Consider the following 15,155-nt stretch of genomic DNA (forward strand, 5'->3'; position numbering starts at 1 on the left):
CTACAAAAAAGAAGCAAAAGACTAAGTGAAAGAGGCCAAAGTCAGGCTTTGAGGAAAAGCAGCATCACTTCCACACGAGTATGTTCTTCATTTCAGCTTGGATCACAAATAGGAACACACTACAGTCAGCAACCAGTGAAATGACCAATTTCAGCCTACGGTGCTTGCAAGTAAATGAAAAAAGTGACCCTCGCTAGGGACTTGAGCTACCAGAATCCACATTAGTTCAAACTCCCCATTTAAGTATTTAGAGAATGAGCCTGGGATCTGAAAGCACAAGTACTTTATGTTTAAATTCAATGAGCAGATAGAATTGTGTGCAGACTAACAGCTGTGCATAAAAATAACATTTTATTAACCTGATTTCATCACATCCTCCAATAACCTGTACCAAGTCAAAAAAATCTGTCCTTATCTTACTAGAATTGTATTGTTGTACAAAGAGAAATAAGCACATAACTACCTCAGCTGTATTCAAAAGTACATAAAAATGTCACCTCTTTATTCATCATAAATATTTTCAAATGACACTTTTTGTTCTAGGACTTCTTTAAACCAGAAAATTTTGCAAACATTAAAGGGAAAATCTAAAAATGAATTGAGACATACAATATTGATCACTGACTGCAAATGACTGTTACTTTTTTTAATTATTCTTATTAATATTTTTAGGAAAATGCAGTAAGAATCCAAACCAGTGGTTTAACTCTGGAAGGTTATACAGATCTTGTTAAATAAGTATTATGCTCCTTCAATAATATCTACACCATTTTCAAACTAATCCAGAATAAAAAACAAACCATGTTGTAAAGAGTCTGTGCAATATTAAGTCATGTATTTACTTATTTCTCTGGGCTAGCCACAGTACTTCTTATTTTATTTATAATTGATTTTTACCTTAATGGTCAAAAATATAGAAAAGGGAAAATACATTTCACAATGGCAAAAATTGCAATTCTTATTTTACAGTTGTACAATTCGATCGATTTTTAGAAAATGCTTGTTTAATCTTCTCACTTTGCTTTATGATATAGTCCCAAATTCATTTTCTGTGAAGAAACAGAACAGTTTATTCCAATAAAGCCAAACAACAAGTAATTTTGTCCCCATGTCTTTAAAAAACTGTGAATGCAGGAAATGACATGCAAGTTCAGTGCAAAATATCTACAGACTGAAAAACAAAATAAATCCAACAAGCCATTCTAGGAAACTTGTACAAGATGTCACCAAAAATTCATCATTTCTGAAACAATCCATATCTATAAGATATAAAGCTGCTCTGTCAAAGCATAACAAGTCAATGTATGACAAAATTTTGTATTCATTCATGAAAGGGTAGTCATCCAACAGTAGAAGCATGACATCTGGCGGCTACTTAGAGAAGTTACCTTTTGTTCACACTTCAGCCTTTGTAAAATCTGAAACGGGCTGCCTATTGCTCATCTTTACAGTTCAAACAAATGTAACAGTGCTTATGGCGGTACCTGTGGTCAAGTTTTAATGTTTGTATTAAACAAAGATGCACATATATCAAACATCTTTGAAGGCTTTCCTTTCATAACCTGAATTAATTAAAAAAAAATCTGTGCTTTTATGATATATAAGTGATACACACATTTATCTATACCTTTAATATCAGAAAGAAAAAGATCCACTTTATATATTAATGCTATATTGTTTTAAAGCAACCTATTTAACGCCATGTTCTTGAGTAATCTGCTGTAACTGGTATACAGGTCTTGGAAAAGCTGTTCCTCAGAAGATCATTCTATATAGCGTTTACTTACAGATAGCACTATATTACACAAGTATTTTAAAAAGTCACAGACTGAAGAAATATGAAATCACCTAATCTCTCCAAAACATAGATACTATAAAAGATTCTACAGAATTTTAACATTTTTCACTAATAGACAATGCTATCCTCATTCTGGAACTAAGACAATCTATCCAAAATTCTCTAGTTAGCAAATAATTTGTGATGAGACCAAAGTGCTTTATTACAGTTATAGCATTACTTTTCTTAGGTTCCATGCATTGCCCCTCTAATAATACTTTATGAATAATACAAAGTAGCAAAGATTTTGTTTCTCTTTCCTCATACTCTTATCATGTTTGTGTACTGGCAAATGATTGAAATTATTTTTCTCACAACTTTTTCTTCCAATTGGTATGATGGTCTAATCCTTGCTCGCAGAATTGTATGCTGCATTTTCACTTTTGACTACAAAAACTGCACTTCTGAAAAAGCAAGGAATCACAAACTGCATCACTTAAGAATTACAAAACCTTATTTTACAACTGTAGTGTGTGCATATTATCATTTTAATGAAATTTAATAGTTATAAATATTTTTAGATTCTGTAAGTAGACTAGGTTCTAGAGAAAGTAACACAGATAATCAATATTCTCTTGTTTGAAACAAAAAAATAAATAAAAGCGTTAAATCTAAGAAAAAATATTTCTGTACATTGTACAGTACCTTTTGGTTAAAGCTTCTTAGAAAAAATATAGCTGTGTTTTAAGCATTCCAGTTACAGATAGTTCGGTATTAAAACTTCAAGGTTCCACATCATAAAAAAAAATACTGCATTTTTCCATAGTTGCAGCAGAAACCGTCTCTCTGTGAACAAGGCTTCAGTCTTTAAAAATATATTGATAGTATGTATGAATTCAAATGCAACAATAAAAAAGTCATAATACAGTACTGAGGATGTATGGTTGTCGTGCATTAAGGATTTAAAATTCCTCCTTATTTCAAAAAAAGCAAAACTAGAGAGCCCATTGTATATCACTGAGTTCAGCTGGATCTCCAAGTCCTCCATCAGCCTCCAAGTAATTCATAAGAGCAGTCACAGCAGTGTCATCATTTTCACATATTGCGAAGTCCAGCTGAGAATTACCACCTATAAAATTGTTAAAATATTTATGTATGCAGTATAAAGCATGAATAATATGGTAACTTTCAAAACAGATTTGTTTTTAAATGACACTTTTTTTTTTAAAAAAAGATGACGCAAACATTTACATGCAAATGTTAAAAAATAAAAAAGTAAAAACGATAGAAATAAGGGTTATTTGCAGACAGTCAACTGCTAGCTAATAAACCTTGTATCCATGCAGTGAAGTTCATGCCTCCAAAGTAGAAAGCTGCTTTCTAGTTATTGTCACCTTAGTGGGGAACACAACGATATGCCCAAATTTTCATCTGATGTACTATGCCGGATGAACTCCTGAAACCTCATGAGTTACTATGTGTTAGCTCCAGAAATCAACTCTGTACCCTTGCCTTTAACAACAGTAAGAAAGTTTTAGCTCAAGTATCAGTGAAAAATGTTTCCTTGCCTATCCTGAAAAAAAGTTTTTACAAATTCTTTCTTGAGGATCATAGCTCAACTGGAAGACAGCTATAGGTTATAAATTTAGCTCTAGTAACTGATCATAAAAGAGGGAGATGGAAAAACTTCTAAGAGCAGAGGTACAGGATAAGCATAAACATGACTTTAACAGCACTTTGCCTTTAATGTTAAAATTAATACAACAGCATTCTCCTCTTCCAGAGCCAAGGAATCCTATACCCAAACTTCTTGCTTGCTGCATTCTTGAAGGAGGGGAAGAAAAAGTTCTGAAACATTTTTGTCAGCTGTTTCTATGTGGCTCTTCACAGTTTGTAGTTAAGAAAGACATAAAGTACAATAAGAACAGTAGTTTACAAGTTACAACCAAATCCTTTATATTGCACTACAATACTTATCCTTACCTATCTCTCTTCTGCAGAAAAAACTCTAAGTACCTAATTAAAATGGTGGAATGCAAGAACGTAATGGTAAACTTGTATTGCAGGATGTTATTTTTGTCATGAGAATGAACAGCTTATTTTGCTGTTCATATTCCAGTGACAACACATCTCTTTTAAGAGTTCCCTCATCTTAAGACAAACACTGAGAAAACTCTTGAAACTTTACAATTTATACATGGTTGTATACTAGTGCACTCCAAAAATACAAATTTTATTATAAATGTCTTTCCCTGCAGTCCCCAAATACCCATACGAGAAATAAATCTTACTGAGGAGAGGTTCATTACTAGGAAATGGAATAGCACCCTGATTTTGTTCCGAATTCTGTAGAACTTCTGCTTCTGAAGGACATAACTGAATCAACTCCTTATTTGGCACCTAAAAGAACAGAAATAGTAGAAGGACAGAATTAAATTCTAAATTTAGTCACAATTATTACATTACTGGAACATTATAAATTGCCGTAAAAGCATTAAGAACTAGATAAGAGTTAATGAAAAATGCGTATCAAAGAAGATCTACTGTGTTTTATTATTATTTTTTTAAAGTTCACATAGCACTGGACTTTGCTTAAATAAAAGGTGATACTTACACATCTGTCAAGACTATTTCACTGTGATGACATCTGCACTACTAAGTGTCTAATTCAATATTCAGCAAATAAATCCAACACAACAAAATGTACTGGTACACGCTCTCCACATAGAGTAACATAAACTACAAATTCCTATTGAAATCATCTACAGTAGTTAATATCAACACATTCTTGCTAAATGATAAAAATCCTCATACCTCCTATGTTAGAGATGCATTAAACTATAGGAATTATGAAATTGTATCTCTTCTATTATTATTTTGCATCTTGTTACAATCACAATAAAAATCTAAGTAGTTTTAAATTACCTTTTGCACTTGTGAAAACTAGGCTAGCAACAATAGAGATAGAAGTCATCCTACTGCAAACATACCAGCGAAATATATAAAGTAGAGGAAAAAATGTTTGAGAGAAAGCAAGAACCGATATTTTATTTAGGTTGCCAAACTGAACTCAAGCAGGTAGAAACACTTTTACACTTAGATGGCCGCTTAGCAAAAGTGTTAATGCAATACCAAGTTCAGAAGAATCCTTACCACATGAATCACACTCATCTTATTTAGCATATTGTATAGCTTCAGCAAAGAACCTAATAACTGAGTAGAGACTGCAGTTCTCTCAGCCTCAGGGAATGTCCCCTTAAGACTGGAACTGATGTCCCAGTAAATTAGGTTGGAACTTCTGCTGCTGTCATGTCTTAAAAAGACTTTCATAGCTGCCAGGTAGTTGGCAATACCTTACACATTCTCTCACACAAACACCAGCCAGAGTAATATGGCTCAAACATAGGCTTTGTTTGGACAAACAAAGGACATGAGGTTGTTAGGACATGAGCTATCTGCTGGTAACCTTTTATTTATTTATTTATTTTTACAGGCAGGGATATACTCACATTGCTGCAGTTTACAGTTAAAGCTGGAGAAGGTGACTTTCTCAAGAGATGTGATGGACTTAACTCCCCATGTGGTGAAGAATGCAACCTAAAATTGTATATGTATAATTGATTTACCAAGTCACATTGATCATGAAAAACAGCCTGTTGCAGAACCCAACAGATCTCCCCAGTGATGAAGTATGAGCCAGCTAATCTGAGATAAAGTTGGCTTAAATTCTCCTGAAGATTCTAAGTTCTCTTTTCTATCGATAACACAAAGCACAGAAGAGATCAGTAAAGTCCATAGGTCATTATTACTTGAGCACAATTATTTTTCTCTTCAATCAGCAGCAGTGACAGAGCAGAGAGTCAAATGTTTCAGAATTAGGCACACTGGTACAAATACGTGCATTTGAAATACATACGTAATATGGACAACATCAGGAAGTTCTGCTAAACTAACAATATACCTTTCTAATACTCCCTCTACTATTATTGTAGATACCTGTCTTTTCCTATTTTCATTAAACTCCAACCAAAAATAAAGAACACTTAGTTTGTTACCAAAGTTCTTTGAGATCCTGCTCATCCTCCCTCACCAAACATGCCGGATATGAAACTAACAGTGAAAATGTCATACCAGGGCCCTTTGTACAGCTTGCTCGCATTTCCCCCCCACTCTTCCTGACTCGCAAAGGACAAGACTATGGAAGTGGAGCACTCTGGATACTTCAGTTTCCACCACTTCCTCAGATCCAAAATGCAGTACAGCAGGAAAGACAGGATATGGATGAATCAACAGCCTATCTTAAGTAAGTCTAGTTACTTGCACAGAATATTTATAAGTTCCCTACATTCCAATGTCCAACGTACAATTTGGTAAGCAGTACTGCCATCTCTAAAAGCTGGGACAAATTCCAGACCGAACAGATTTTAGTAACTGAAATGATCATTCCTCACGTGTTAAACTGATTCAGATATGCTCATTAGTGGAAGTGTGGACATAGCCCTGAATTTTTTGTTAAAATTTAGTGATGCCTGATGCACAGCTTGAAAGCCATCTGTCTTACTGATATTAAAAAATGAGAGGAAATTCAGGTATTAAACACAGTCATTCTATTGGATTGTGTCTGTAACCACAGAAGTATTTGATGAAAAAGTGCTGGTGTCAACTTTTGTTGGCCACTCTTGTCTAATTTTGACTGCCTCAGCATGTGGAAGATAATAACTTGAATTCATATAAGAAAAAATGAAGAAATAGCATGAAGTTCTACTCTCCAGCTGGAAAAAAAAATACAGCACTATTTTTCTGCAACTATTTTGGAAAATTGAACTACATCTGGCTGCAAGCAATTACATTCAGGCATCTATAGAAACACCCAGTACTTACTGATGACCCTTCAACGACCATTTGTATGTGTAAATGCCTTTTCCTCTTACAGGCTTTAAAAACTAGTTCCTCCCTATCCCACTCCAAGATACAGGACTGCAGGATACATGCAGTGCCAAAGATCCCAGTCACACAGTGCAACTGCTCCTTTCCACAGTTGGCTTCTTTTCATCACTGTTCAGTGTAGGTTTATTTGCAATTTCCAGTGTCCATGGACAACTAAGATCACTGAAACAGACATGCCTGCTTGAGATTACAAGGGTTCCAAGCACTGCAGTTGATTGAGCTGGCAAGCAAAATATTTTTGCTCTCAGAATATTCTCGCATTCTGTCTATTATAGAATCATAGAATATCCTGAATTGGAATGGACCCACAAGGATCATCGAGTCCAACTCCTGCCTCCACAAAGGTCTACCCAAAAATTCAGACCATGTGACTAAGTGCACAGTCCAAACGCTTCTTAAACTCTGACAGACTTGGTGCAGTGACTGCTTCCCTGGGGAGCCTGTTCCAGCGCACGATAACCCTCTCAGTGAAGAACCTCTTCCTGATATCCAGCCTGAATCTGCCCGTCACAGCTTGACACCATTCCCACGGGTCCTATTGCTGGTCACTAAAGAGAATAGATGGGCGCCTGCCCCCTCACTCCCCCTCGTGAGGAAGTTGTAGACCGTGATGAGGTCTCCCCTCAGCCTCCTCTTTTCCAGGCTGAACAGGCCAAGTGACCTCAGCCGCTCCTCATACGTCTTACCCTCTAGGCCCTTCACCATCTTCGTCGCCCTCCTCTGGACACTCTCCAACAGTTTAATGTCCTTTTTGTACTGTGGTGCCCAGAACTGCACACAGTACTCGAGGTGAGGCCGCACCAGTGCAGAGTAGAGCCGAACAATCCCTTCCCTCGACCAACTAGCAATGCCGTGCTTGATGCACCCCAGGATACGGTTGGCCCTCCTGGCTGCCAGGGCACACCGTTGGCTCATATTCAGCTTGCTGTCAACCACAACCCCCAGATCCATCTCTGCAGGGCTGCTCTCCAGCGTCTCATCGCTGAGTCTGTACGTATACGTACAGCTATACGTACAGTACGTATACATACTGGCTATAGCCAGGGTTGCCCTGTCCCAGGTGCAGGACCCGGCACTTGCTCATTAAACTTCATGTGGCTGGTGATTGCCCAGCTCTCTAATTTGTCCAGATCTCTCTGCAAGGCCTTTCCACCCTCAACAGAGCCAACAACTCCTCCAAGTTTAGTGTCATCAGCAAATTTGCTCAAAACACCTTCTAGTCCTACATCCAAATCATTGATAAAAACATTGAAGAGGACTGGCCCTAAAACGGAACCTTGGGGGACACCACTAGCGACCGTCCACCAGCCTGATGCAGCCCCATTTACCACAACCCTTTAAGCCCTGCCTATCAGCCAATTGCTCACCCATCGTATGATGTTTTTGTTTAGCTGTATGCTGGACATTTTGTCCAGTAGGATCCTATGGGACACTGTGTCAAAAGCTTTACTGAAATCCAAAGAGCTGTTTTCCATCAGCTCCATCAGCTTTCCATCAGCTGTTTTCCCTTCATCGACTAGATGGGTCATCTTATCATAAAAGGAAATCAAGTTAGTCAAACAGGACCTATCCCTTGTGAACCCATGTTGGCTGGGACCAATGACTACATTGTCCCCCAGGTGCACTTCAATAACTTCAAGGATAATCTTCTCCATAATTTTACCAGGCACTGACATGAGACTGACAGGCCTGTAATTGCCAGGGTCTTCTTTCTTGCCCTTCTTGGAAACTGGCATAACATTTGCCAGCTTGCAGTTTGCTGGGACCTCTCCAGATTCCCAAGACTGTTGAAAAATAACTGAGAGAGGTCCCGCAATGACGTCAGCCAGCTCTCTAAGCACCCTGGGATGAATCCCATCCAGACCCATGGACTTGCATGGATCCAGGTGGAGCAGCAAATCCCACACACGTTCAGGGTTGGTTGGGAGTTTATCATTCCCACCATCACGGTCCTCCAGCTCAGGGCACCTGGGGTCCCGAAGTCCATCATCAGTGTCGAAGACGGAGGCAAAGAAGGCATTAAACATCTCTGCTTTGCCTATGTCCTTGTCTGTGAGGTGACCTTCTCCATCAAGTAGTGGACCTATGATTTCTTTGGTCCTCCTTTTTCTGTTCACATATCTAAAAAAAAAAACTTTTTATTGTCTCCCACAGACCTGGCCAGCTTCAACTCTAATTGGGCTTTGGCCATACGAATTTTCTCCCTACAAACACGAACAGCATCCCTGTATTCCTTCCACGTTGTCTGACACTGCTTCCAGTGGTCGTACACTTTCTTTTTCTGCCTAAGCTCCAGCAGAAGATCTCTGGCCAGCCAGGACGGCCTTCTGTCCTACCTGCTTGACTTCCGTATTTTGGAATTGCCTGATCCTGTGCTTTTAGGAGGCAGTGCTTAAAGATGGACCAGCACTGATGGACGTCAACACTTTGAAAAGCAGTTTCCCAGGGAACCTTGCTAAATAGTTCCCTGAGCAGCCTGAAGTCTGCTCTCCCCACATCCAGGGCTGGAGTTTTGGTGGCAGTTTTCCTTCTGTCACCAAAAATTTTAAACTCAGCCGCTTCATGGTCACTATGACCAAGACGGCCACCAATTACCATGTCCCCCACAAGACCCTCTCTGTTCTCCAGCAACAGATCTAGAAGGGCACCTTTCCTAGTTGGCTCCCTTAGCACCCGCACCAAGAAGTTATCATCTAGGTGCTTTAGGAACCTCCTGGACCTGCTCGTGTTGGCCATGTGGTAATCCCAGTTGATGTCTGGCAAGTTGAAGTCCCCCATAAGGACAAGGGCAGTTGATCTCAAGGTATCTCTTAGTTCCTCAAAAAATAATTCATCGGCAGCGTCATCCTGGCCAGGTGGTCTGTAATAGACTCCCACAACGACATCCCCTTTATTTGTTCGTCCCTTAATCCTTACCCAGAGGCTGTCAACTTTGCCATCGCCAACTTCAAGTTCCACACAGTACAGCCCCTCCTTCACATACATCACCACCCCCCCACCTTGTCTGCCCTGCCTGTCCCTCCTGAGGAGCCTGTAACCATCTATTGCAACACACCAGTCACAGGACTCATCCCACTAGGTTTTGCTTATGCCGATGATGTCGTAGCTGTGGGACTGGGCCAAGACTTCTAGCTCCTCCATTTTATTCCTCATACTGCGTGCGTTTGTGTAGTAGCACTTCAAATACTCCTCATTGCACACAGCACCTTGTGGAGCAGACCAAAGGACCTCACTAGCACACAGTCCCTCTGATTCCAGTGCGCCATCCTTCAGCTTATCACCGGCAGGCCTGGTTTTATCCTCTTCCCCCTTTGACTCTAGTTTAAAGCCCTATCTATCAGCTCCACTAACTCCTGGGCAAAAATCCTTTTCCCCCTCTGAGAGAGGCGCATCCCATCTGGTGCCAGCAGCCCCGGTGTCACGTACACCTTCCCATGACCAACAAACCCAAAGTTCTGCCGATTGCACCAGTCTCGAAGCCACGTGTTAATAAGACAAGTCTGCTGGTCAACACTGATCCCAATGAGATTACTAGTTTGATTATTAGTTTATTAGATTATAAATAATGAGATTAGATTATTAATTAGAGGTTAATTAGATTAATTAGAGGTTAATTAGATTATTGATAATGAGATTATTAGTTGAGAAGTAGTATGATTGTTCCCAAGGAAAACAATATAACACTATTTCCTGTTCTAACCAGTGTTCAAGATGTGCATGTAAATGAGAAAAACAAAGGTCAATCAATGACTTGAAGAATAAGACTATCTAACACAGCTTCGTAAGGCATGTGGTTGTTGCTGCCAGTACTTTCAAAAATATTTTCCTGAGAAGTTGTTATTTGAACCTAGAACTCGCACAGTTTGTTTTAATTTCTTGTAGCAGTTGCACTTTTCAAATGAGAAGCAAGTCTGGCCTATCACTGTGACTAGATCTTGATGAAAAGATGTTTTGATAAGTCAGACAAAGAGGGGTAAATGTCCTGTTGCATTAAACTGCTGTTCCATTAAGGAGTCAAGCCATACTTTACTTACATGATGAAACAAGACATCTACAAAATGAATCTTTGATAGATAGGGAGATGTGCATCATCAAGAGCTTCAAGCTTATGATAGGCAGACAGAATGACAGAAAATTATAGCAGTGTTAATATTTAACTTTTTGATAAATAAACTCAATTTCTGTAAGGTCTGTAGGGGACCAGGAACAGTTGTTCTTCTTTTGGGATGAGGAAGGATGTGAAGTAATAAATATTCCCCTGAAACATCCCTAAAGAGGCCTTAATTCGTATATGCCTCAACTCCACAGCAGAATTCCATTTAAATATCCATAAAAAAAGAAAAACCTCTTACAAAAATAACCTCCTCCGAACTGGGGAGATTAATTTAATATCACACTTCTCCAAATTCCACAATTCTTTGTTATGATGGATTCTTCTGTTTTCTAAGATGAAAATTTTGCTCTCTTACGACCTGCTGAACTCTAAGAACTATCACAGAAGAGTAGTGAGTTGGCTTGATCTTCATAAAAAGCTCACAAAATTTTCCTGTGCTGCTTAGAAAGATACTGCACCTGAAATTGTGTTCCTGTAGCATTATGAAGAGTATTGCTTACGGTTCTTAAAAAACACAGATACCAAAACTTTCAAGGGGTAGCTTCAAAGAAAACTCACAGGAATGCATTCATTCTTTCCTCATCCAGCAATTTATTTTTCATCCACTTAATAAACTGGTTTTCTTAAGCTGATGACATGTATGATCACATACCTTTCAGCAAAGGTCAAGTGATCTCAATCAATAACATTGACCCGACTGAATCTCCTAGAATGGGTATCAAGTTAAGCTCTTGTCTCATGCCTGGGTGTTCATCATCAGAGATGAGAACTTCCACCAGCTTACTCTGGTCTTCAGAAAAGTTGATAAAAATAACACTTTCCATTTATAGGTGGTATTGATGAGAGAACATAAAAAATGGTATTACCAAAGTGTAACATCCCAATTTTGTTGCTTTTGTTGCCAGTGCTTTTCCTCTTCCTTTACAGATAATCCCAGCAACCTGTCAACATGCTGGAGGTGGATTTTTTATTTTTATTTTTAAAATAGCAGTCCTTTCCTCCTATCACTACGGAATCATTTACTCCTTTCTTTCTTTCATTCAAAAGGAATGAGTCCCTGTTCAATTCGACTATTCTAATAAAGGGATATGACTTCATTGTTGGAAAGTGACTCCAAAATACGGGAAACAGAGTAAGAAACATCTACCACCATGACTCATCATTCTTAGGCTCTGGCCATGGTTTTTATTGTGTTCTGATGAAGAGACAGCTGAGAAGACAACCATGTTATGAGGAGATAATCTGTAATCCTGGAATTCAGCATGGATTTATGAAGAGGAAATCGTGCTTAACCAATATGATAACCTTTTACAATAAAGTGACTAGCTTGGTGGACCGAGGCATTTAGTAGTGGATGCTACTTTGATATTGGTAAATTTTTTGACATTGCCTCTCATAATATCCTCACAGATGAGCTGAGGGGTCAGACATCTGCTAATGAAATAACAGAAGCTGACTATGCTATGGCATATTAAAATATTCCTTACACATCTACCATTGTTTCCAAAATTGGTGTATCTCCTACTGGACGATTTAATATTACTATGGTCCTTCAGGTACTGTTGCAAAAGTGTCACTGGAAAGAATTACAAGGATCCTTGGAACACACTGCTCCATAGACATGAACAATTTGTTTGCATTTCTTTACTTGAAACTGGAAAACTTTACTTGAAACTGGAAGTTAAAGTCTAAGAGATCGCTTCACTAGCCAAAGCTAAGTCAGATGACTTGTCCTGTCCTGATGAGACAATAGTACCCTATGCTATGTTTGATCTTAAAAGTGGTTGGAGCTTCTGACGAAGCCTTGACTCCCAAAAGAGTTGTAATCAAAACCAGACTTTTTCTGTGCTTGTGAATCCCCAAATCCTGGAATTAGCCTCAGAGACTTTTTAAAAATGTTCTTAAACAACAAATGCTGATATGGTGCAAACTGAAATAGAGTAATAACCTCTCTATAAGCAAGTCAGGCACCACTGTGGATGCCCAATACAAAAAACACAGAAGGACATCTTCACATTAAAATTATGTTTCTTCCTTTGTAATTCACTGGCTATGCTACAAATCTACTAAAACAAGTTAATTTTAAAAGGGTCAGTCTTTAACAGCATAAATGTTGCATGGATTCCCATTTGGAATGATGCAGTCATGTTTTTTTAAATCTACAGCTGGGTACTGGGGAGCTACTGAGCTATCATTTTAGCCGACCTGCAGGACAACTAGGAAAGGGACAAGACAGGCTATGAAAGCACTCCACTGGTTACTGCTTCAAAGAAGTCTCTGCTGGCAGAGTCACACTATTAGAAAAATATAAATGCTACTCACAGACAACTAATTTTCCATTCCCTAATAGAGTATCTACTCATTTCAATCTCAAGTGAAAAAGCATCACAGTAATACTTTTGAAGTCATAGTTATATAATTCTTCCATTAACAAAGGAAATTGCATGCCCAAAACAAAACTATTTATCAAGGCCAGTGATGTGTACTGCCATGCATGAGACCTACATTAGGTTATAATTGGTACCTCATAATACCATTGCTGAACAAAAAAATAATTTAATACATATATTAAAAATGAAACTTGAACAGTCCCCACATAATCACATATGTCTCTTCTCCATCTTTAATTAAAATCCTAACATATGATGTTAAGTGCTTATTACCTTTGCAATTCTAATATTTCATTTGCAATTTCGGTTCCTATACTGCCAGCACCAAGAACCGTTCCAGAGGACATTCCAGGTACACTCACTAAAGATTGTTTAACAGCATCTACAGTTAAAAAATAAAATAAATTAGAATAAAATCTAAAGTTTGTAGACGTTTTATTACATAGCATGGAACAATCACCTCGAGGATTCACTTTAAAGCAGTTTTTGTTCCCTTTTTTCAGAAATGAAATTCCTTAAAATACTAACCTCCTGGGGGATGTTATAAGTCTTATTTGAAATATAAAGATAACTGAATAATATAAATGTCAACACTGCTGAACTTCAGTAATGAAGTTACTAGCTTTAATTATTACCATTTCTCGTCTCAGCCAATGCAAAAAGCATAAGGAGAAAAAGTTGAGTTTTCACAAACATGCTGTTAAAGAAAACTTTCTAGTAAGGTAAAAGAAAACCTCAGAGATCAGAGTATGTGCATAGCACAGAACTGTTAACAAAATATTCATCACCCTTTATTATGTAAGTAAAGTCATTGCAATTGTATTTCTGCAGAAAACTGTAGAAAAAAAACAAACAAGAAAAGACTGTGACAGAAACATGATATTCTATCAACAAAAACCTAGCTATAGTAGAAATTTCTAGAGGGAAAAGAATGCTGCAAGCCCTTCTCATCACATTCATCTGAATTACACGAATTAGGATGCTGCAAGTAGCTAGAAATTGTCACTAGAAATAATTTAAAAAAAAAAATCTCCCTTGCAAAACAGCTTAGCCTTAAAAAAAAATCCTGGATTCAATAAACCTAAAACATTAATGATCCATCAGAAGATACACCTATGGTAACTGTAAGAAGGGACACTTGCCTTCTGCAGGCTGGGAAGCATAGGGTACCTGTTCTTCAGCAGACTCATTGTGACCTCTGAGATTTAAATAAAAAAGAAAACACAAAAATCAGCAACATTTTCAATGGCAAAATCCAGTGTATTTGTGTTTGATTTCAATCAATACTTTACATAGGAAAACTAATATCCTCAAGCTAGTGATAAAATGAGATATTCCTTACACGTTTCAATGTTCAACCTTTATACTACTTGATAGTTATGAGGCACTGAGAGAAATATTCATTTCCACTTATTCCCCAAATAAAAAAGAACAGTCAATTTATTTGTCTGTTCTGTGCCAAGAGAACAAGGCTGCCCTTTTTACTCCTAGGTCGGAGAGCAGTTAAGAAGAAACAACTGCTACTAGGACAGGCCAGTGGCTACTGTCTGCCTGCAGCTGCTGCCTACTTTCTCCTTCTCCAGACAGCTGTGGATGCCTGGATCTCCAGGGCAGGCAGAAGTGGCCTTTGGCTGTTGGGCAGCACATGCTGCTTTAACTTCTCTTCACTGTCTTTTTGAGGAAAAAAGACAGACAAAATAGGCGGACAATATTGACTTAAGACATGAACTAATTACAAAATGGGTAAAAGGCTCCCTTGACAACTTGGTCTAACAGAAATCGAATCACTGTCCTCCCCCTCCCAAAAACCCAGTAATTGGCAAAGAACCTCAGTATCTATTGAACAATCCAAATACAACTCCATTGCAAGGCTCAGTGAACAAAAAAGTAACAGAAGAAGAATTAATCACACACTCCAACAGTTCGT

The 15,155-nt window shown here is 38.1% G+C and overlaps 1 protein-coding gene across 10 annotated transcripts in view; it reads right to left on the reverse strand.

Moving 5' to 3' along the window:
* Positions 1–469: 469 nt before the first annotated feature.
* The window catches only part of ARNTL2 (aryl hydrocarbon receptor nuclear translocator like 2), a 40,692-nt gene continuing 26,006 nt past the window's right edge, over positions 470–15,155 (reverse strand). For all 10 annotated transcript variants that reach the window (XM_040545149.1, XM_040545146.1, XM_040545145.1 and 7 more), the window contains 5 exons: positions 14,371–14,426; positions 13,502–13,610; positions 5,287–5,374; positions 4,069–4,177; positions 470–2,906 (listed from right to left, as the gene is read on the reverse strand). In XM_040545149.1, coding sequence (XP_040401083.1) covers positions 2,773–2,906; positions 4,069–4,177; positions 5,287–5,374; positions 13,502–13,610; positions 14,371–14,426 — 496 coding nt within the window. In that variant the 3' untranslated portion in view covers positions 470–2,772. The remainder of the gene's footprint in view (positions 2,907–4,068; positions 4,178–5,286; positions 5,375–13,501; positions 13,611–14,370; positions 14,427–15,155) is intronic.

Source organism: Cygnus olor, chromosome 1, assembly GCF_009769625.2.
Source record: "Cygnus olor isolate bCygOlo1 chromosome 1, bCygOlo1.pri.v2, whole genome shotgun sequence".
NCBI classification, from domain to species: Eukaryota; Metazoa; Chordata; class Aves; order Anseriformes; family Anatidae; genus Cygnus; species Cygnus olor.